The 24865-nt window shown below is 44.7% G+C and overlaps 1 protein-coding gene across 1 annotated transcript; it reads left to right on the top strand.

Annotated features, from left to right (window-relative positions):
* The first annotated feature begins 242 nt into the window (after window positions 1-242).
* Window positions 243-24865, top strand: CDKN3 (cyclin dependent kinase inhibitor 3). Its single transcript, XM_073578228.1, is given in 7 exon segments — window positions 243-285; window positions 288-315; window positions 423-426; window positions 9023-9088; window positions 9090-9149; window positions 22206-22248; window positions 24657-24865. Coding segments are annotated over 7 exon segments (453 nt in total).

The raw sequence follows: 24865 nt of genomic DNA, 5'->3' as shown, positions 1-24865 counted from the left end.
GCTGTATACCACAGCCCTATCCATACATCGGCACAACACAAGACGTATGTGTGCATCACACTTTGGAGAAGAACTATCATTTCTATTGTATCCCATCTATTTCTTAGGGCAATATATTCAGTGGTGTTGGGTAGGTTTCCAGCATCTCCCATTGTTTGATCATGTCCCTGAATTTGTGATTATTATTTGAGATTACTTTTTATGTGGATTTTACATATTATTGACTCCTGTAATTGACACCCATGACCGAAAATGAATTTGCCTCTTCAGACGAGGAAACGCAGAAAAGGAGCAAACGCCATTCGAGTTGTCCTGGTAAGTCCATTATTCACCCACAAAATGCCATGGTCCTGCAAACTTCAGAGAATCGGATGGTTGGCATAGTTTGACTTTCTCTAGGATTTTCCATCTGCCTGCTGCAGCAAGGTGAGAGTTAAAAATACAGAAAGATTAGAAATAAAACTGTCCAGCATTATTAATGTAACAAGGGCTTGTATATTATATATCTTTTCTGGATATTATGTGTCTATATACACTTTAATATTATAAATATACCGTATATACTGGAGTATAAGCACACCCGAGGCCCCTAATTTTGCCACAAAAAACTGGGAAAACTTATTGACTCAAGTATAAGCCTAGGGTGGGAAATGGAGCAGCTACTGGTAAATTAGTCCCCATCAGTGACTCGGCACACCACAGTGCACGTGCTCCACACTCCATAGCCAGCGTCTATAGCGGCGTTCGCGGCAGCGACGCCGTGCGCTCAGAGGGACTAGAGGAACTCTAACCCTATGTCCTTGGGGGTAGAGTCCTGTGGCCACTTTCTGTGCGCTTTTTGGCCGGGCTCTGTGAGCTAAACAGGCTCCGGTATTTGCGTTCAGCGGTTGTGCGGCTCTGTGAGTCAACAGAGTTCGCTCCTGTTCACACTGGGTGACGCAACCCACATGTGACTGTTTTCACGCCGGTCTATTCTTCTGCCATTACCTAGCAGCAGTGTACCACCTCTGCACGGTGGTCCCCGGGCTGCGAACGCACCTACTATTATTTATAATTTGGTGCGTTCCGCCAGCCCTAACAGAAAGCATATACCCAAAATCAGCACGCAACAATTCAGTGCAGCGTCTCCAAGGAGCTAGGAAGCAAGGCTTTCCATGGCAAGGCAAAGAAGGTGTGGACAGGTTTTCTAGGGAGAGCTAATGACCAGATCAGAAGTAACTGAAATGGAGATGCAAGTTTCTCACCAGCATAGAAAGGGTCGTTAACCTCTTCAGCACCAAAGGAAGTCAAATCCATTTAATATGGGACACAAACACAAGCAAAATGGTTGATCTGCAATTTAGAATATGTAGTGATCTTCTAACCCCAGCAGGATGTGACACACTCGTGACAGTACCGCCTTCCTTCTACGAGGGGCAACAGGACCTTCGAGGCCGGGTTTATCCAGCTGGGCCAAATGAAAGGACCGTATCAAACTATCGGCATTAACCTTAGATGCCGGCATCCACATTCTCTCCTCCGGACCATACCCCTTCCAATGTCCTCAGTACTGTACAGAGTGGTGAACCATATGGGAATCAATGATTTTCACTACCTGAAATTCTAAATTGCCATCAACAATAACAGGGTAAAGGTGACGGTTCAACAGGCGCAACAAATTTTTTGAACAAAGCCCTGTGAAAAAAAATTATGGATCTTGAGAGACGGCAGAAGCTTGAAACGACGAAAAGCTACATGGTTGATTACATCGATCACCTGATAAGGACCAATAAACGTAGGATCTAATTTCCAAAAAGGAACTTTCAGTTTAATATTTTTGCTGGACAGCCATACTAAATCAATCACCCCCATGTTTGGACCTGACAATCATTTTTTATCAGCCATACATTTGTATTTGTCTTCCATGATCTTTAAATTATTCTGAACCCTTCCTATACCAATGAAAGAAGAAAATTGTTACCCCCCAGGAACCCCCAAAGACTCACCTTTACTGAAGGTACAGAAGCCATATGTGCCAAAAATGTCAACTTTCCAGTGGACTCACTACAAAAATTGTTTAACACAAACTCAGCCAGTGGTAAAAAAAAAACAAAAAAAAAAAAAACAATCCTCCTGGTTATCTGGCATAAAGCATCTGAGGTAAGTTCCAAACATAAACACCTAAGCCACGGTCTTGGTGTTAGGGAGAGCTGGTAAAGCAATAAATTACGTCATTTTACGAAACCTATCCACCAGAATTAAGATAACAGGTTTACCAGAGGACGAAGGAAGATCCACAATAAAATCCATGGATAAATGAGTCCATGGTGGGTCAAGATGATTAATAGTAGAAGAGTCCCAGGCAGACAAGTATGCGTGGGTCTTGGACCGAGCACAGGCACATCAGGAGGACACAAAGTCAAATACTTCCTTGCGCAACTTTGGCCACCAAAAACTCTGAGAAAGGAGGTGCAAGATCGCCTTAATACCTGGGTGACCAGCCAGAGCCGAGTTATGATGTGCCTCTAAAATTTTAAGATGCAGATGTACTAGTAAAATTTTCCTGAAGAACCAGCAGGGGTGTCCCCCTGAGCCTTCAAGACATCACACTCAAGTTCAGAACAAACTGCAAAGACAACCACACCTTGTAAAATAGGGACCGCATCATCCGTACTCCCACCCCCAGGGAAACTCCGAGACAAAACATCCACTTTAACGGTAAATGACCTCAGAATTAAACCTGGTGAATAACAAAGACCATCTAGCTTGCTTGCGATTAAGATGTTTTGCATATTCAAGGCACATCAAGTTTTTGTGACCAGTGATGACTGAACTGGTGAACTGCCCCTCCAAAAAATGACGCAGTTCCTCAAATGCCATCTTAATGGCTAGGAAAGATGTATATCTTTGTACCGTGTTAGTCAGTAGATAGAAGAATAAGTCAATGCCTGATGAAGAGACCTGAGTAGTTTCGAAAGCTTGCAATTTGTTACCATCTTTTCAGTTAGCCATTAAAAGGTATCAACCACTGAGGACTCTCAATTCTGAATATTCTTCTTAACTTAACGGCCAAACGTTTTGCTTTGCCTATATCATAGTTTCTTTCGGCTGATGACAACTTTTTAAAGAAGAAGGCACATGGATGCCATTTACAAGGCAACAACCCCCACCCCTGAAGCATCAATCTCCACAGTAAATGGTTGAGAAGCATCGGGTTGTATGAGTACTGGCACAGTGGAAAAACATCTCTTCAAATAAGTAAATGCCTGCTGAGCGCTGTCGGACCACCTCAAGAAATCCGTACCTTTCCTAGTCATGTCAGTGAGGGGTTTGACAACAGACGAGAAGTTTCGGATAAATTTCTGATAATAGTTTACACACCCCAAAAAGCGTTGAATTGCTTTTAGATTTTCTGAGAGGTTCCATTAAAGAACTGCTCGGATCTTATCAGGATCGCTGTGGAAACCTACAGCTGACACTAGGAAACCTAAAAACTGAACCTCCTATACGGCGAATACACACTACTCCAACTTAGCATTTTGTTTACTGTCCTGTAGAACCCGTAACACCTGCCTTACATGAACCTTATAAGACTTGAGATCGAATGAGTAGATTAAAATATCATCAAGATACACTTAAAAAAATCGTCTCACGAGGTGACGGAAGAGGTTATTAATATAATAATAATAAATTTTATTTCTATAGCGCCGACATATTCCGCAGCACTTTACATTTCAGAGGGGATTTGTACAGACAATAGACATTACAGCATAACAATAATCACATAGATTATAACAAATACCAAGAGGAATGAGGGCCCTGCTCGCAAGCTTACAATCTATGAAGAAATAGGGGAGTCACAAAAGGTGGGTGGTAGCAATTGCCCTGATTGTTTGGACCAGCCATAATGTTAAGTGTGTAACAGTACAGACACAGAGGGCTAATGGATGCATAAAGCATGTGGGAACATGATGCGGGGAACCTGGTTATGGTAAAACTTTTGACTGTGCCACCCAGGGATAGATTAGGTTAATGTGTTGAGGCGGTAGGCCAGTCTGAATAAATGCGTTTTCAGGGCACGCTTAGACTTGTGGGGATTGGGGACTAATCGTATTGACCTGGGAAGTGCATTCCAAAAAATTGGCGCAGCACGTGTAAAGTCTTGGAGACGGGAGTGGGAGGTTCTGATTATTGAGGAAGCTAACCTCAGGTCATCAGCAGAACGGAGGGCGCGGGTAGGGTGGTATACTGAAACAAGGGAGGAGATGTAGGGTGGTGCTGAGCCATGGAGAGCTTTGTGGGTGAGGGCAATAAGTTTGTACTGGATTCTGGAGTGGATGGGTAGCCAGTGTAATGACTGGCACAAGGTAGAGGCATCTAGATTATTGAAATGTTGGAACACGGCAGGAGCATTACTCAAACCAAAAGACATGGCAAGATTTTCATAATGCCTTTCTAGGATGTTAAATGCGATCTTCCACTCATCCCTCTCCTTAATCCTAATTCCGATTATAGGCTCCCCTGAGATCAAACTTGGAGAACCATTTTTTTCCCCCAATAATCTGATTGAAAAAAATCAGGTATAAGTTGGAGGGGGTATGGGTCCCAGATAGTAATCAAATTTAACTCACGAAAGTCTAAACAGACACATCTTTCTTCATAACAAAGAAGAACCCTGTTGCTACAGGCAAATATGACATTTAATGTGTGCCTTGGCAAGGCTCTCAGAGATATCATCTTTCATGACCTGTCTCTAAAGGTACTGTCACACTTAGCGATGTACCAGCGATCCCGACCAGCGATATGACGCGGTCAGGATCGCTGGTGCATCGCTAAGTGGTCGCTAGTGAGCTGCCAAACAGGCAGATCTCACCAGCGACATCGCAGGGGTCGGGGGTCGCTACTTACCTGTCAGACGAGGCGATCCTGACGTCCTCCCGCCCACGTCCACGCTTCGCTCGTCGTCACAGCAGGAAGCCCCAGCAGGAAGCTGATGACGAGAAACGGCTCAGGATGTTCTCGCGCGATCAGCGATAACCAGCGGGGGAGCGGTCGGAGGTAAGTATCAGACATAGCGATATCGCTAGCAATATCGCTATAACGTCACAAAAACCAGTGACGTTATGGCGATTTTGCTAGCGATATCGCTTAGTGTGACAGGCCCTTTAGAACCTAACAGATTGTATAATCTGATCTTGGACAACCTGTCTCCTGGATGCAAGTTCGCAGGACAATCATACACACGATGGGAAGGCAGTTCTTGACACCTCTTTTCAGAGGACACCTCCTCAAAATCAGACAGAAAAGATGGAATGTTTTTAGTGGAGACACTAGACATAATAGTACCTAGGCAATTATTTTTGCAAAAATCATGCCACTTAATTATTTCTCTGGCCTGCTAGTTTATGACTGGATTATACTTTGTCAACCAGGGAAGACCCAACACAATAGGAGAAGGGAGGCCACCTTCCAGAAGGTAACAAGAAAGGAGCTCTCTGTGAAGAGCACCTATCCGAATGATCACTTTATGCGCTATTTTTGTAAAACTTCCCCGACCAAGTGGTGCAGAGTCTATTGCAAATATGGGAATGGACTTCGCCTGCTTACTACCCGAGAGACCTTGGGTCTGAGCAAACCGAGCATCCACCATATTGACTCCTGCCCCACTATCTAGTAGGACATATATTGTCTCAGTTTCCATACCTATAATCACTTCTACAGGTTGAATAAACTGAGACACATACTGTATGTGGTGGAGATATTTGTGGGTCGCCCTCCCAGGGCTGTGGGGTACTCGGTACCGGGCCGGTGTCAGCGGGATGTGTCACAGCAGCAGTGACCCGGACCGTGGCCCTGGGCACCCAAGTAACAAAGGGAATTGAATGGAATAGTTTGTGATGCCACCTGTGGTGTTCGGCAAGTGAGATGTTAAGCCGACGCTGCATGCAGATCCTCTGGGTCTGGTGGTGTGTTGCAGCCAAGATGGTGAAGCTCCCCACAGGCGGAGCTGTAGTCCCAGGGCAGTGTGAATGTAGGGGTAGAGGAGAGGTGCAGGCGGTGTAGAAGCTGGTACCCAGATGTAGTTTTACCGGGTGTGTTGGTGCAGGAATAATTGGAGGAGACCAAGACCTGTAGTTCCAAAGCTTTACTCACAGTCTGTAGTACACACAGATGCCTGCCTCCGTGCTGTGTCCTCCGGGTCAGGGACTCAGTCAACCTCCCGGTCAGATGGAATGCTCCCTTCCAACACTCCGCCAACATGTGCCTTCTCTGAACGTCTCCTCTTATAGCGCCTTTAAGTGAAGTACTCCTAGTACTGAGTTACACTGGAGTTCCTCCTGACAGATGTTCCCAAGAACCTTACTTGTACGGCAGACAGCTGTAGCCTGCTTCAGGGACTCCTCTCTCCTGAGTCCCGGCTCACTATCCAAGTTGCTGTTGTGCCCTCAAGTCTTAGATGGGAGCAGTGCATTTACAGCTCACTACTCCACCGGTGTCTGCTGTAGGACCATTAGTATCCATACAACCTCGGGGACCGGGCCCCGGCCTTGCGCTTAGAACTTCTAGGCAGGGTTCTCTCCTAACCCACGTCCTCTGTTCCCTTTACTCCTACGTTCCGTACTTGTCTTTCCTTCTTATGGAAGATCAGGTTTCTGTTCAAAGTCTTTCTCCTTCTTTCCTTTCCTGTGCCAGCAGACCCAAGTCACTGAGATCTGCTGCAGCACCTCCTTCCTCCATCCCTCTCTCTGGGGATCTTCTCTCCTCACTCCTCTGACTCTACTCACTGAAATTCTAAACCTTCCCACTCTTTTATCTATTCTAACTCCACCTGCCTCCCAGCACATTTCGTGTTCCAAGCAGGGAGCCACCAAAGGTGTTCTGCTACACTCCAAGCAGGGAGCCGCAATGTGGCTTTGCTGAACTACTGTGTTGTGTGGGATGCAAGTGTTGGAGTGTGCTCAGGAGCCACCAACCTACCTGGATGGTGGGGTACCACACCTCGGAGTAGGTGCAGTACCTCTGTGGCAGCTGAATCCGCAGGGGCGCCACATTCGCCCAGGTCGTAATCCTCCACACAACCTGGGGTCAGAAGTTTTTCAACAGTTTCTGGTGCTTAGGTTTAGATCAGAGGTCCCCAACCTGTAGCTCGGGAGCCAAATGTGGCACGCGGTCCCATGAATTGTGGCTTGCGGCTGTCTGCCAGCTTGGTGCATTAGACCCAGGTCTATCAATCAGGTATGAAGAGCACATCTCAAAATGGTGAATTTTGTGAGTAGCCCTGCACAGAAGTGCAGTTCTGGATGCACATTTACTGGTCTTAGGGGCTTAGAGATGTTTTAGGTATGGTACACTGGAGGATGGTACTACCTGTTAGAGGAGGTGCTCAAAAAGCTGGATATGATAGTGTATTGGGAGTCTTTGATGAGAGAATACTGAATTGGGGTGCTGTGGGAACCTCTGGATCCCAGTGTACTGCTTTGGAGTGATTTCTGTGGAAAAGCCTTGGTTATCATTATACCTGTAATGTGGGCTTTGGTTAACACTACTTTGAAGGGGGTGGGAGCTCGATGTGGCTCAAGACCCTCTCTCAGTGCTGAATGTGGCTCGCGACCCTCTCTCTAAGCTGAATGTGGCTCTCAAGGTCAGAAAGGTAGGGGACCACTGGTTTAGATGGACAAACCTGAATTAAATTACCCTTTTGCCACAATAAAAGCTTTGTGGTGAACCGCAAGAGACCCATAACGAGGGATAGTCCCCCTAACTGCATCAGTTCTTCAGAGAACACAGGGAGAACTTCTGCTTTAGGACGTACCACAGGGGGTCGGCTCACTAAAGGTCTATCCCTGAGGCATCTTTTTATACGTATGGCAATAGCCATGGCGGCTTCCAATGACACTGGAGTTTTGTACTGCATGAGTGCATCCTTTATCCGTTCAGACATTCCCTGACAAAACTGACTCCTAAGGGCAGGATCATTCCACTGCGTGTCAGTGACCCATCTGCGGAATTTTGAACAAAATTCCTCTGCCGGTTGCTCTCCCTGCTGGATTTAATGAAGTTTAAACTCCACAAGGGAAGCTTGGTCGGAGGCATCATAAACAAGACCAAGAGCCGCAAAAAATCCATCCATCAACTGGTGTGAAAATGAGTCAGATGACCTAGAATTGAGGGTCGCCTTGAAGAAGGGACACAACAATCCCCAGCCTATGTACCTCACTCCACGATGATTGCGGACAAAGCCTGAAATAGAGCTTTCAAGCTTCCCGGTATACCACAAATTTTTCGCCACCCCATGAGGCATGAGACAGAAATATAAAGTAAACAAGACACAAACACAAAACCGGGATAACAGAAATCAGCAAACATACAAGCACTCACCAAAGGTAGAGAGGTATATAGGGAAGGATAGGAACGTACCAACCAAATGGAAACAAGACAATGAGGAAAGCATACACCCAAAAACAACATGCAACAATCTCCAGTACCAACAACGATCTCCAGTTCAGCACAGCATCTCCAAGGATCTAGAAAGCAAAGCTTTCACTGAGAAGACAGAGAAGGTTTGGCCAGCTTTTATAAGGAGAGGTAATCACCAGATTAGAAGCAGCTGAAATGGAGCTGCAAGTTTCTGACCAGCATAGAAAGGTTCGTTTACCTCTTCAGCACCAAAGGAAACCAAATCCATTTAATATAGGACACAAACACACAGACTAAATGGAAGATCTGTGATTCACAATATATAGTAATCTAACCCCAGATATCCCAGGATGACGTGACATATTCGTGACCCACTGAGGCTGCTGTATTGTATATACGTCACACAGAAGACACAAATTTTGCTGTTTACACATCACATAGGAGACACGGAGACTGTTTATCAGGGGACATCATTTCTAGGTCACTGATCTATCATTGCTGCAATTAGATAGGAGCAAGAGCAATGGTGATGAGACTCATCATCACTGAACATGCAGCCTGCATCTATAGCAGCAAAACTTAAACACGTAGCCAAAACGTATTTTACCTTTTGCATATTTCCGAGCACACATATTATCGCACTCCCACTGTAATACAAGAATATGACAAGCAGGGCTTTGTGGTACATCATTTATCCTTTCATGGATGGAGATGTGCCGGAACTTGACATCTGCCATCAAATATTAGAAGACGTATAGACCTGCATGGTAGTTTGCATCCATGGAGACACCCAATGGTACAATATTTTTTCTACATTTGTTCTACATTTTACATTTCTAATTTGCAAAGTTTTTTTTTTTCTTTAAAACAAAATTGGTTGCATAAGGGTACATACCCATGAATTAGCTGCTGAGGACAACACCTTTTTTTTATACATTCACACATGCGGGTGTCACCTATGGCAGTTAAGGTTGGGGTCAGGAGACTATCGGCTGGTCCGTACTCGGACTGTGAAACCAAGATATGTGAATATAGCCTTAAGGTACTGTCACACTAAGCGATATCGCTAGCAGTATCGCTATAACTTGTGACGTTATACCGATATTGCTAGCGACATCGCTGTGTCTGATACTTACCTACGACCCACTCCCCCGCTGGTTATCGCTGATCGCGCGAGAACGTCCAGAACCGCTTCTCGTCATCAGCTTCTTTCGGCGCTTCCTGTGGAGAGACGAGCGACGAGCGTGGAGCCGGGCGGGAGGACGCAGGATCGCCTATTGTGACAGGTAAGTAGCGACCCCCGACCCCAGCGATGTCGCTGGTGAGATCTGCCTTTGTGGCAGCTCACTAGCGATCACTTAGCGATGTACCAGCGATCCTGACCACGTCATATCGCTGGTCGGGATCGCTGGTACATCGCTAAGTGTGACAGTACCTTTAGTCTGCACTAGTTTCTCATGCATTTCCCCAAATGAAGAACTTGATTTTTCGAATATACGCAAGAAATTGATAGCTCACGTTTGCCCCCTGCCTGCACTTGTGAGGTCCTTTGCATTAGTCTGCATACAGCAAATGTTCATTTCCTGTAATCTTTGCCCCACAGTAGAGGATAATCTGATTGAATCCAGCACAATCTGGAATGATGTTTAATTCGCTGCAATGCCTCAACTTCTAATTTTATCTAATATCTTTCCCTAGTGGAGAATATTTTTTTTCTCAGCCCTTTGTCCCAGAGGATCTCAATTCTGCATTATCGCCTCCTCTACAATTCATTATTTTGTATAAATTAAAATTTCCAGAATAATGATCATTTTGAATATTGTATAACTCTACTATAATCTTAAAGGACCCGTGACTTCTAGTTTTTTCAATAAATATTCATTGAGAGAATTTGCTCCAATTTTTTTGCGTCTTTCAGACACTTTTTAACGTTTCTTAATCCCTTTCAAAAAGTATGTAAACCATGAACTTGTAAAATATGGCAAATGTATTAAAGAGGAAATTCAGCTATGCTGACTTTCGCAACAGGAGTAAGCAGAGCAGGGTTTTCCCCCTTCACGTTCGTCACGTCTTCAGAGATCTGACGGGATGTATGGGTGAGCAGCAAGGATCGATCATCTGTCCTGTTCACATGCAGATACAACCCAGCAGATATCTGTAGACGGTGCTCAATTTGCATTTTAAGAAACCGTGTTTATTGGGAGATTAGCTATTTTCATCCTTATGTACAGTAGACACCTAAGTATTGGCCTATTTCTAAGTGGAAATACACTGCTCAAAAAAATAGAGGTGACACTTAAACAACATAATTTAAATCACACTTCTGTGAAATCAACCTGTCCAGTTATGAAGCAACACTGATTGTGTATCAGGTGAATCAATTTCTCGTGTTGTTGTGCAAATGGAACAGACAACAGGTAGAAATGATAGACAATTAGCAAAACAATCCCTATAAAGGGGTTGACCACAGACCATTTCTCTGTTCTCATCCTTTTTGGCACTTGCATTTTATCATTGCTCTCACCCCTAGAGATACTGTACAGTAGCATGAGGCCGTGTCTACAACCCACAGAAGTTGCTCAGGTAGTGCAGCTTATCCAGGGTGGCACATCAGTGCAAGCTGTGGAAAGAAGGGTAGCTGTGTCTGTCAGCACATTGTCCAGAACATGGAACAGATACCAGGAGATGGACCAGTACACCAAGAGATGTGGAAGAGGCTGGAGGAGGGCAACAACCCAGCAGCAGGACCACTATCTCCTCCTTTTGTACAAGGAGGAGCAGAGCCAGAGTCCAGCAAAATAACCTCCAGCAGGCCACTAACATTCATGCGTCTGCTCAAACTGTGAGAAACAGACTCCAAGAGTGTACTATGAGAGCCCGACATCCACAAGTGGGTGCTGTGCTTACAGCCCAACACCGTGCAGGACGATTGGAATTTGCCAGAGAACACCAATATTGGCAGATTCGACATTGGCAATCTGTGCTCTTCATGGATGAGAGCAGGTTTACACTGAGCACATGTGACAGACATGACACAGTCTAGAGATGCAATTGGGGAATATTGTGCTGCCAGAAACATCCTACAGCTTTACCGGTTTGGCAGTGGGTCAGTAATGGTGTAGGGGGGCATTTCTTTGGAGGGCTGTGCTAGCCAGAGATATCCTGACTACTATTATATACCAGTATGAGATCCTCAGACCTATTGTGGGACCATATGTGTCAGGAACACCGCACTACACTTGCTCACTGAGCCAGTGCGCATGTCCTGAGTACAAAAAAAGTGCTCAAAGATACCTGTGGAGCAGGGCAGCAGCGGTGACAATGCGTGCTTCAAACTATCAGGACCTGAAGCACATGACTGCTAGGGACGTGGCCTAAGCTCCACAGAGCTAGGAGCTGCAGGGAAACTCCTAAAAAGGTAACTACGGGACAGGTTACCAAGGGGCATAGACAGGGGCGGAAACCAGATCAAGCCGGGGGTCAATGCACGAGATAGCAGGACAGTACCAAAGGGTTAGACTGAGTGGATAGTCAGGACATAGCAATAGATCAGAAAACCAGAACGGGCAATAGACAGTACAATAGGGGCAAACGGTAACGGAGTAACAATAGCCAAGCCAGGAGGTCAGAACCAGAGAAGACAATAGTACCTAAAACGTGAGATGGAGTTCAGAGTGAGGGGACAGGCCGGGTCATACACGGGAATCAAACAAGCAATGCAGTACACGCACACCAGGGGGGGTCGGTCAGACACACAGCCAGAATAACAGTTTAGCTGACAGAGAATGCTAGTCTGGAGTGAGTATAAATACCCCTCCCAGATCCAAAGAGAGGCCGGTGTTATGAGTCACCGGAGGAGGAAAAAACAAAAATACAAGCTAAGTCCAGAAAACCAGAGAGGTTGGTAGCTAGCGGATTGCAGACCCCTGAACCTATTCACAACAACTAACAGTAGCCGTGGGGTGTTCCTACTGTGGTCCTATACACCTCGTTCACAGCCGGAGAACTAAATAAACCTAAAGAAAGGGGAAATCTAAACTGCCCCACAGTAGACCCCAAAGCAATAGACAGCCCCCAACATGTATTGACGGTGAAAACAGACGAAAGCACAAAAACAGACAGAAAGATAGGCTGAGCAAACGATGGGGCCCTCACTAATTAGATAGGACAGGAAAGAAAAGCAACTGTCTGCAATCAAGCAAAAACCCTGCCAAAAATAATGTCCAACACGTCTGATAGAAAAGGCCCTGAAGTCACTAGACTTCAAAATCACTATATCAGCACTCAGGTATATTCTGAAAACAGAGCAAAGAGATCAACTGATCAGAGACAAAAATGGAGTTCAGCCAGTCCCAACCAGGGCTGGCTGAACACAAACACTAAGTAAACCATACAAAATCTCATGGAACAATAGCAGAGCAAAAACTTAGCTTTAGTAGACAGGACTAAACTGGAGGCCAGAGCTCAAAGCAGAGAGGATCACCAGCAACCCAGCAGGGCGTCGGCGGCCTTATATCCACTCAGAGATTCCGGATGTCCAATCACACTCCACCTGTTCAGATGACAGGTTTTTCCCATCCAAATCAATTTCACTACCTCCTTTCACCAGCAGAGGGAGTTCATCGGACATCAAAGGTGAAGGAGAAAATGAGCTCATAACAGGCCGGCAAAAGTTAACCCTGTGAGAACAGGACATTAACCATGTCCTAACCATGACAATATGCAGGTGCACTTGGCCCTGGGTTTCTTCTGATGCATGACAATGCTAGGCTTCATGTGGCTGAAATGTGTCAGCAGTTCCTGCATGATGAAGGCATTGATGCTATGGACTGGCCTGCCCATCATTGTAACATAGTTACATAGTTATTAAGGCCTAAAAAAGACATTTATCCATCCAGTTCAGCCTACAATTCTCTTAGAATAAATCCCCAGATCTACGTCCTTCTACAGAACCTAATTACTGTAAGATACAATATTGTTACGCTCCAGGAAGACATCCAGGTGTCTCTTGAGCCCCTCGACTGAGTTCGCCATCACCACCTCCTCAGGCAAGGAATTCCAGATTCTCACTGCCCTAACAGTAAATAATCCTCTTCTTTTTTAGTGGAAAAACCTTCACTCCTCCAGATGCAGGGAATGCCCCCTTGTGACTGTCACCTTCCTTGGTATAAACAGATCCTCGGACAGATATTTGTATTATCTCCTTATATTCTTATACATGGTTATTAGATCGGCCCTCAGTCATCTTTATTCTAGACTAAATAACACTAATTTTGTAGTTCCCCCTTCCCCTTTATTAATTTTGTTGCCCTCATTTGTACTATCTCTAGTTCCATTATATCTTTCCTGAGCACCAGTGACCAAAACTGTACACAGTACTCCATGTGCGGTCTAACCAGAGATTTGTACAGAGGCAGTAAAATGCTCTCATCATGTGTATCCAGACCTCTTTTAATGCACCCCATGATCCTGTTTGCCTTGTCAGCCGCTGCCTGGTACAGGCTACTCCAGGTAAGTTTATCATTAACTAGGATCCCCAAGTCCTTCTCCATGTCCGATTTACCCAGTGGTTTACCGTTCAGTGTGTAATGGTGATATTGATTCCTTCTTCCCATGCGTATAACCTTGCGTTTATCATTGTTAAACCGCATCTGCCACCTTTCAGCTCAAGTTTCCAACTTATCCAGATCCATCTGTAGCAGAATACTATCTTCTCTTGTATTGACTGCTTTACATAGTTTTGTACCATCTGCAAATATCGATATTTTACTGTGTAAACCTTCTACCAGATCGTTAATAAATACAGTGGATATGGAAAGTATTCAGACCCCTTTACATTTTTCACTCTGTTTCATTGCAGGCATTTGGTAAATTCAAAAAAGTTCATTTTTTTCTCATTAATGTACACTCTGTGTCACGATTGGCCTGGTGAGTAAACTGGGACCAGGGGCACCTTTTCTGGCCTGGACACTAGGGGGCACCCTAACTCGCCCTGTTCCCCGGGATACCTCAGATGGTGAGGATGCCATGCCGGGGCCTCCGCCCTAGCCCTGTCTCCTAGCTATAGCCCTGCGTCTGTCCCCCTCCCCCCTCCCGGGGAAGAGAGGCACAACCGTGTACCTGAGTATATCAGCCCTCAGCTGTCAGCATCATCAAGGTTGGTTCTCAAGAATAGAGGGGTCCCCACGCTGTTTTTTTTAATTATTTAAAAAACGACTTGGGGTCCCCCCTATTTTTGACAACCAACCTGACTAACGCTGACAGCTGATATTCTCAGGCTGGTAAGGGGCCATTGATCCAGGCATTGCAGGGAGGTCATACAGGCACGTGGAGGCCACACACTACTGAGCACCATTTCCTTGTCTTCAGGCATTTCCACTGAAGTTATATCAGCCTGTAATTTGATTTTTTGCACTTTGATTTTGAGTATCATTCCAAATCCAGACCTCCATGGGAAATTAATTTTGATTTAGATTGATCATTTTTATGTTTTATTATTCTCACCACATTGCACTATGTAATGAATAAAGATTTGCAACTGGGATATTTCATTCAGTGATATGTAGGATTTTAGTGTTCCCATGACCACATGTGATGACACAGCATTTTATCTTAATTAACCAGACTTTTCAGCAAACTAGGAGGAATATACTTACCATATCTATATGTTGACTTTTGAATTCGTGGTTTTTCATCAGTTGGTCAAGAGTCTGAAATGTTGACTCTTCCTTCATGCAGGGTCATTGAACAATTGTTTGCTGATATGTTGAGATTACACATTCTCCAGACCAGCCAGTTTGTTGACTTGCAAAGTAGAGGAGAAATAAAGACTATGCAAATTGATTAGATGGTCAAACAATGGGAGTCAATCTCATCATATCTTCTCCTTGACCAGTGAATAATGAAACAGGAAAAGAGTTGTTATTTATAAAAAGAGGTTATATTCCTCTAAAAGAAGAGTCAGATATTCAGCCAAGACATCCAAAGAACCAGAGACTCTCTACAGGACAGCAACCAAAACATCATTGCTCCATCACGAGGGACACAGATTTGTCATTCTACAGGATGCCAGCTTAAGGGACCATGGCCCTGGATGGAAGAATACAGATCTGCTCCATTGACCATCGCTGAACCATAGATTCATTTGTGAAAGCCAGGAATCCGACCCACTGGTCGCCTGGCTCCATGGAGATGTTTTGAGAAGCCAGGTTGTGACCCTCAGGTCAGCTGCCCTTGTAGCTGAATATACTGTCATCTTTCTAAGCTTGTCATTACTTCCTCTCTGTGAGTGCCAAAAATGGGGTGGTCGACCCTGGGAGCTCTGAAGTAACAGTTGCTCTTATCCCGGCGGGTTAGCAGAAGGGTGAGACTCTGTAATGTGCCCCATCTTGGGTATTGTGCGGGACTGTTCTATGTGTTATTTGCCTGTTTTGTGGTTCAACAAAGTATTGCCACACTGTTTTACCCTCACCCTGTGTTGTCTGAGTAGCCTTGTGCCCACATTAAAAGGATAGCGGGCGTTCGGTGGGATGTTCCCTGCTTCATGCGGCGTTGGCTACTGGACCTGAGCTCCCGCTGACACCCCCGGTGTTCAAAGTCTCAGATTGGCTGAAACCTAGATCTCTACTGTACATAAGTGTTTTCTTGAAATGCAAATTAAGTGCTATGATTAGTTAATCTACAATTTGTGAACTTCCTGCAACGCACCATCACATATTTACTTTGAGTGCCCACCATACTCCTGGTCCATCTGTAGACGTGATGTCACTGGTCTTGCTCCTCTACCGATGAGAAAGGGGGCTGGAGGGCACCATCACATATCCATAAGCTATGGTGTATCGACCTGCAGTATGTCAAAAAGAGTCAAATATATGCAAGAAAAGGAGACATACTATACACCAGGGATCACCAAACAATACAATTAGTAGCAAAAAATTATTTATTCAAGTAGTCTTAGAAAAACCACACACACCAACAAATAATTGAAAACAATTAAAACAGGACAAAAAAGCCCCCCATGAGATGTTATATACCCCCTGAACACAAACCGGTCAATCCCATATGGAACCTATACATGCTAGGTTAAACACTGAATGGTGAGCAAACACAATGAGAGGGATACTTATACATGCATAGGAAAAAACTAAATTATTATACAAAGTATCACAATATGAGAGTAGATCCCCCAAAGGCCTAGGGAGGAGAAATTCCTCCAATAGCAGACTTTACATAGAGAACTGAAAAAAATGGCTAACAAGGCAGCAGTGCTGATTCTAACACCCTGATATGGTAACCAGCCACTAGGTGGCTACTAGAATCCTGCACAGAAATCAATACATGAAGTATTTTGTGATGGATTGGGACACATTGGAGAGGATGATTATAAGTGTGTGAACCAATACTAGAAGGTTAGTGGCAGCAGTATCACAATAGATCAGGGGAAAAAAAAACAAGAACAAAGGGAGGAATGATTCAAATAACCAACTTAACAGGAAAATAAATTGCAGTAGCAGGATAAAGGTTCACATACTAATAAATTAATAAGAAAAATGGCCACTAGGTGGCTATCATAGATTCAAAACACAGTCTGTGCCTAAAAAGCCTATTACAGAGATTTTAAGAAAAATATATACAGGAGATGGAGATGGTTAAACCTATGCAACTAGGTGGAAAAATTTCAGAGAACCAAACATGATAGATTGAGCATAGCCAGGATGTTACCAAGCCGGAGGGTCAGGGGGCATTAGCCCAACGCGTATCGCCACATCAGTGGCTTCATCAGGGGCAGGAGTGGTGGATGGACTAGACAACTGAGTATTTATTAGAAACAGTTATTTAGCAAACTCACCGCAGCTGCATGGAACTCCCACATGGAGACTTGCCAGTAAGCACAGGGGGTGGGGGATGGTGCTGGACGCCGTATCTACCTGATTATGGCTGCTATGGATAACTAAACCATACTGCACAGACGTTGCAAAGAAAAGCAGCACTATAGAATATGTCATATGAAGACGGTGCCACATGAAAGGATCGCTAGATGCATGCTATGTACATATCACATCAGTAGATCACAGTGTGCCCTACAGATGGTGCTGCTCAGATATGCCAACTGGCATATGCCTAGATGCCAGGTTAATTTCATTGTCACATACGCCAATAAAAACAATCTGACAGCCTGGCCAATTGTTGTTGTTAAAGGAGAACCATTAATAATATATTATATGCGTACTGGATTTGGCATTTATAAGTAAACAACGCAGGACATATGAGTGTAGTGCCCCAAGGGTGCTAAATAGTAGATAAAAACACAAAAAAAGGAAAGTCATATCAATGAGGTCGTCATTCTCACATAGCCAGCATGCAACAATAAGTAATAATTTGTACTGGTCTCGTGTACGCCGGTTTCCAAGGTAAACAGCGGGTATCCAGGAGCCACGGCTCCTGCATACCCGACGTTTACATTAGAAACCAGCGTCCAGCGTCGCTGATCGCTGGTCTCTCGCTGCCACTAGCAGCGATGCGTGCTGGCCAGCGGGAGACCAGTGATCGAAAAACGGCCCAGGCCGCTCGAGCACGATCAGCGATGACCGGCAGGGGGGCCGGTCGCTGATTCCCGTCACACACAGCAATCTCGCTGACGAGATCGCTGGTGTGTCACAAAATCAGCGATCTCGCTAGTGAGATCACTGTGTGTGACGGGACCCTAAGAGTATAGCACTGCTTGTTTTCTATGCACACAGGGCCAATATTTCCTGAAGGGGAACAACCCCTTTAAATAATTAGGTCAGCAATAATATTGCCTTGTGACTTGTGCAGTGATCAGACATTTTCTCACACTCTTATATGGCTGATAGTGAAGAAAAGATTTGCATGGTGTGAATGTTTAACCCCTTTCTGCCATGAGATGTACTATCCCGTCCATGTGCCCTGGGACTTAATTCCCAGGGACGGGATAGTACGTCATAGCGATCAGCGGCGCCCACGTGGTGAGCGCCGCTAATCGCGGCCGGGTGTCAGCTGATTATCACAGCTGACACCCGGCACAATGTGTCAGGGGCGGTCACGGACCGCCCCGACACGTTAACCCCTTGCACACCGCGATCAAACACGATCGCGGTGCACCGGAGGTTAAAGGGAAGCATCCGCAGGGAGGGGCTCCCTCCGTGCTTCCCTGAGCCCCCCACGGCAGCGCAATGTGCAGCGCTGCTGCGGGTGGCTCCTTCCCTGCAGGCCCCCAAATCCAAGATGGTGATGGGGACCTTCGGGGGCCTGTAGGGAGCTGGCTTCCTCAGTGCCTGCAAAGCGCAGGCACGAGAAAGCTTGCTGATCTGTCACAGTGATCTGTGATGTGACAGATCAGCGATCTGTCACAGGACAGTGATGTCCCACCTGGGACAATGCAATAAAGTTAAAAAAAAAAAGTGTTAAAATAATTTTTAAAAAATCGCCAAATAAATTAGAAAAAAAATATATATATTCCCCCACTAAATTCATTTTTTGGAAATAAAAAAAAAACAATAAAAGTACACATATTTGGTATCGCCGCGTCTGTAACGACCTGCCCTATAAAACTGTCCCATTAGTTAACCCCTTTAGCGAACCCCTTAAAAATAACAATAAAAAATAATGATTTATTATCATACCGCCCAACAAAAAGTGCAATAACGCGCGATCAAAAAGACGCATATAAATATCCATGGTACCGCTGAAAACGTCATCTTGTCCCACAAAAAAACGAGCTGCCATACAGCATCATCAGCGAAAAACTAAAAAAGTTATAGCTCGCAGAATAAAGCGATGCAAAAATAATTATTTTTTTTATATAAAATAGTTTTCATTGCATAAAACCAACAAAACATAAAAAAACTATCTAAATGAGGTATCGCTGTAACCGTACTGACCCGAAGAATAAAGCCGCTTTATCAATTTTATCGCACGCGGAACAGTGTAAACGCACCCCCCCAAAAGAAATTCATGAAACACTGGTTTTTGTTCATTCTGCGTTCCAAAAATCTGAATAAAAAGCGATCAAAAAATGTCACTTGCCAGAAAATGGTACCAATAAAAACGTCAACTCGTCCCGCAAAAAATAAGACCTCACATGACTCGGTGGGTCAAAATACGGAAAAATTATAGCTCTCAATATGTGGTGATGCAAAAAACTATTTTTACAATAAAAAGCGTCTTTTAGCGTGTGACAGCTGCCAAACATAAAAACCGCCATAAATAGTAAATCAAACCCCCCGTTATCACCCCCTTAGTTAGGGAAAAATAATAAAATTAAAAGAAAATTTATTTATTTCCATTTTCCCATTAGGGTTAGGGCCAGGGCTAGGGTTAGTGCTAGGGTTAGGGCTGAGATTAGGGTTAGGGGTGTGTTGGGGTTCGGGTTGGAGTTATAATTGGGGGGTTTCCACTGTTTGGGCACATCAGGTGCTCTCCAAATGCAACATGGCGTCTGATCTCAATTCCAGCCAATTCTGAGTTGAAAAAGTCAAATGGTGGTCCTTCCCTTTCAAGCTCTGCCATGCGCCCAAACAGTGTTTTACCCCCACATATGGGGTATCAGCCTACTCAGGACAAAATGCAAAACAACTTTTGGGGTCCAATTTCTCCTGTTACCCTTAGGAAAATAAAAAATTGGGGGCAAAAATATAATTTTTGTGGAAAAAATGATCTTTTTATTTTCACGCCTGGGCGTTATAAATGTCTGTGAAGCACTTGGGGGTTCAAAGTGCTCACCACACATCTAGATAAGTTCCGTGGGGGGTCTAGTTTCCAAAATGGGGTCACTTGTGGTGAGTTTCAATAGTTTAGGTACATCAGGGGCTCTCCAAACGCACATGACACCCGCAGACCAATCCATCAAAGTCTGCATTCCAAAACGTCACTACTTCCCTTCCGAGACCCGATGTGTGCCCATACAGTAGTTTTCTCCCACATATGGGGTATCAGCATAGTCAGGACAAATTGGACAACAACTTTTGGTGTCCAATTTCTCCTGTTACCCTTGGGAAAATAAAAAAAATAGGGACTAAAAGATCATGTTTGTGGAAAAAATACGATTTTTTTATTTTCATGCCCGGGCATTATAAACGTCTGTGAAGCCCTTGGGGTTCAAAGTGCTCACCACACATCTAGATAAGTTCCTTAGGGGGTCTAGTTTCCAAAATGGGGTCATTTGTGGGGGGTTTCCACTGTTTAGGTACATTGGGGGCTCTCCAAACGCGACATTGTGTCCGATCTCAATTCCAGTCAAAAACGTCAAATGGCGCTGCTTCCCTTCCGAGCTCTGCGATGAGCCCAAATAGTGGTCTACCCCCACATATGGGGTATCAGCGTACTCAGGACAAATTGCACATTAACTTTTAGGGTCCTGTTACCCTTGGAAAAATAAGAATTGAGGGTGAAAAGATCATTTTTTTGGAAAAAATACAATTTTTTTTATTTTCACGCCCGGGCGTTATAAACTTCTGTGAAGCACTGGAGGGGTCAAAGTGCTCACCACACATCTAGATAAGTTCCTTGGGGGGGTCTAGTTTCCAAAATGGTGTCATTTGTGGGGGTTTCCACTGTTTTGGTACATCAGGGGCTCTCCAAACGCGACATGGTGTCCGATCTCAATTCCAGCCAAAAACGTCAAATGGCGCTGCTTCCCTTCCGAGCTCTGCCATGCGCCAATAGTGGTTTACCCCCACATGTGGGGTATCAGCGTACTCAGGACAAATTGCACAATAACTTTTAGGGTCCTGTTACCCTTTGGAAAATAAAAATTGGGGGTGAAATGATCATTTTTGTGGAAAAAATATGATTTTTTAATTGTACCGCTGTACGTTATAAACTTCTGTGAAGCCCTTGTGGGTTCAAAATTCTCACCACATATCTAGATAAGTTCCTTGGGTGGTCTAGTTTCCAAAATGGGGTCACTTGTGGGGGGTTTCCACTGTTTTGGTACATCAGGGGCTCTCCAAACGTGACATGGCGTCTGATCAGAATTCCAGCCAATTTTGCATTGAAAAAGTCAAAAGGCGCTCCTTCCCTTCTGAGCTCAGCCATGCGCCGGAACAGTGGTTCCCCCCCCACATATCAGGTATCAGCGTACTCAGGACAAATTGCACCAGAAATTTTGCAGTCCAATTTCTCCTGTTACCCTTGGGTTAATAAACTTCTTGAATGTGGTTTTGAGCATCTTAAGGCGTGCAGTTTTTAGAATGGTGTCACTTTTGGGTATTTTCTATCATATAGACCTCTCAAAGTGGCTTCAAATGTGATGTGGTCCGTAAAAATAAAATGGTGTTGCAAAAATGAGAAATCGCTGGTCAATTTTTAACCCTTATAACTTCCTAACGAAAAAAAAATGTTGGTTCCAAAATTGTGCTGATGTAAAGTAAACATGTGGGAAATGTTACTTATCAAGTTTTTTGTGTGCCGGATCTCTGTGATTTAAGGGTATAAAAATTCAAAGTTGGAAAATTGCAAAATTTTCAAAATTTTTGCCAAATTTCCATTTTTTTCACAAATAAACGCAAGTTATTTGAATGAAATTTTACCACTAACATGAAGTGCAATATGTAACGAGAAAACAATGTCAGAATCACCGGGATCCATGAAAGCGTTTCAGAGTTATTACCTCATAAAGGGACATTGGTCAGAATTGTAAAAAAATGGCCCGGTCATTAACGTGCAAACCACCCTTGGGGGTGAACGGGTTAATTGCCTTATGTTGCACACTGAAGCTTCCTGTAATGCACCTGTAGGAAGCAGCATCTTATATCTGTACTTTTCTCCATACTAATTACTTATCTTAGTATGTTAGTAGCTGTTATGGTGGTCTGGGATATTCTTGTACTAGTAAGTGCTACTCCACATGATGCAGTTTCACAAAATCACATCTTTTGCTTTGCATTTTCACAAGCAGGCCATCACGTGTAACTTGGTAGTTGACTTCTGAATGCGTCGACAGACACAGGCATTGTGGAGGGTTTCAAGTAAAATCGGTAGTACATAGGAATAGATGTAACTTTATTAAAAGACTAGCTGGAGAGCCCGGCAATGCCAGGGCATAGTAACTAACTACGGTTAGTTATAACAAATTATAATGATTATATATATATATATATATATATATATATATATATAAAGCTGAATGTAGAGCCCCACCCACTCCGCATAGCCACATTCACTATAATATCCCACATCATCCCGTCAGCCAGAGCTACCGGACTACGAATATCTCACATCATCTCGTCAAAGCCACCGGACTACTACCCCTAATATCCCGTCAGCCATAGCCACCAGACAACTACCACTAAAATCTCACGTCATCCCGTCACAGCCGCCGGACTACTACCCCTAATATCCCACATCATCCCGTCACCCAGAGCTACCGGACTACGAATATCTCACATCATCCCGTCAAAGCCACCGGACTACTACCCCTAATATCCCACATCATCCCGTCACCCAGAGCTACCGGACTACGAATATCTCACATCATCCCGTCAAAGCCACCGGACTACTACCCCTAATATCCCGTTAGCCATCGCCACCGGACAACTACCACTAATATCTCACATCATCACGTCACAGCCACCGGACTTCTACCCCTAATATCCCACATCATCCCGTCAGCCATAGCCACCGGACAACTACCACTAATATCTCACATCATCCCGTCACAGCCACCGGACTACTACCCCTAATATCCCACATCATCACGTCAGCCAGAGCTACCGGACTACTACCCCTAATATCCCACATAATCCCATCAGCCAGAGCCACCGGACTACTACCCCTAAGATCCCCACATCGTCCCGTCAGCTAGATCCACCGGACTACTACCCCTAATATCCCACATCATCCCGTCAGCCAGATCCACCGGACTACTACCCCTAATATCCCACATCATCACGTCAGCCAGAGCTACCGCACTACTACCCCTAATATCCCACATAATCCCATCAGCCAGAGCCACCGGACTACTACCCCTAAGATCCCACATCGTCCCGTCAGCCAGAGCTACCGGACTACTACCCCTAATATCCCACATCATCCCGTCAGCCAGAGCCACCGGACTACCACCCCTAATACCCCACATCATCCCGTCAGCCTGGGGGTCAGAACCAGAGCGCTGAGTGGAATGGTCCTAACTTCCATACCGGGGATCCCTTTAATAGAAGCCTAGGGGTGAGAATCAGAGTGCTGAGGGATTTACCCTAACTTCCATACTGGAGATCCCTTTAAGAGAGGCATGGGGTCAGTAGTAAAGCGCAGAGTGGATTTGCCCTCACTTCCATACCGGAGATCCCTTTAAGAGAGGCCTGGGGTCAGTACCAGAACATTTGAAGGCAATTGACTTCCATACCGGGGATCCCTTTAAGAGAGGCCTGGGGTCAGTACCAAAGCGCAGAGTAGATTTGCCCTAACTTCCATATCAAAGATCCCTTTAATAGAACCCTGGGGTCAGAATCAGAGTGCTGAAGGATTTGCTCTAACTTCCATACCGGAGATCCCTTTACGAGAGCCTTGGGTCAGTACCAGAGCATTTGAAGGCAATTGCCCTGACTTCCATACCGGGGATTCCTTTAAGAGAGGCCTGGGGTCAAAGCGCTGGTTGGATTTGCCCTGACTTCCATACCAATGATCCCTTTAAGAGGGAAGATGTGCCTATGGGACGGAGGATATGTGATGGGTATATAGGCACGGGAGGGGAGATTCATTTCTGTCATGCTCTCTGCTCCTTTCTGGGGGCAGACAATAGCTGGGAGCTTCTGTTCCCAGGGATGCTAGATTTCTCACACCATGTCAGTGTCTGCTGAGGTGTTGTCAAGTGGGAAAACTTGCTCATAGCAAACAATCTCAGCTCAGCTTCTTTTAACCAGCTCTGGTGAAATGAGAGATGCTTAGTGATTGGTTACAAGGAAAACTGTTGCTCATAGCAACCAATCAATGCTCAGCTTCTTTTGAACAGGTCTGCTGAAATGAAAGATGCTTTGTGATTGGCTGGTGATATACACACACACATTTTTATATATAGAGATAAGTAGAGTAGAAGTTTAACTTTTCACTGCCAGTAGACAGTAAACATCCAGAAACCTTTTCAATCCCCAATAAATCTACCCAGACTAATACAGTAACAGTAGATGGGGATGCAGCTGACAGACTGAGCATCATATCATAAAGACACTGATAGCACACAAGGAAACTGAGAATTCACCCTCTAGTATAGCAAAGCTGTGATCTGGTTTGTTTTCTTGCAGTTGCAGCATGTCTATTTCTTCGTATGGATGAGAAAACGACACCAGAGAAAGCAATATGTTTGCTTTGGGGTGCACAGGGTCCTGGTGCCATACAAACCATTAAAGAGAATCTGTCACCTCATTTTTTGAGTATCAGCTGCCGACACCGCCATCAGGGGCATAGTACAGCATTCTGTAATGCTGTAGATAAGCCCCACGACGTAACATGA

Source organism: Dendrobates tinctorius, unplaced genomic scaffold (assembly GCF_039654945.1).
Source record: "Dendrobates tinctorius isolate UK_male_01 unplaced genomic scaffold, ASM3965494v1 ptg000058l, whole genome shotgun sequence".
NCBI classification, from domain to species: Eukaryota; Metazoa; Chordata; class Amphibia; order Anura; family Dendrobatidae; genus Dendrobates; species Dendrobates tinctorius.
Note: the sequence above shows the minus strand (reverse complement) of the source record. Positions and strands in the feature narration are given on the sequence as shown.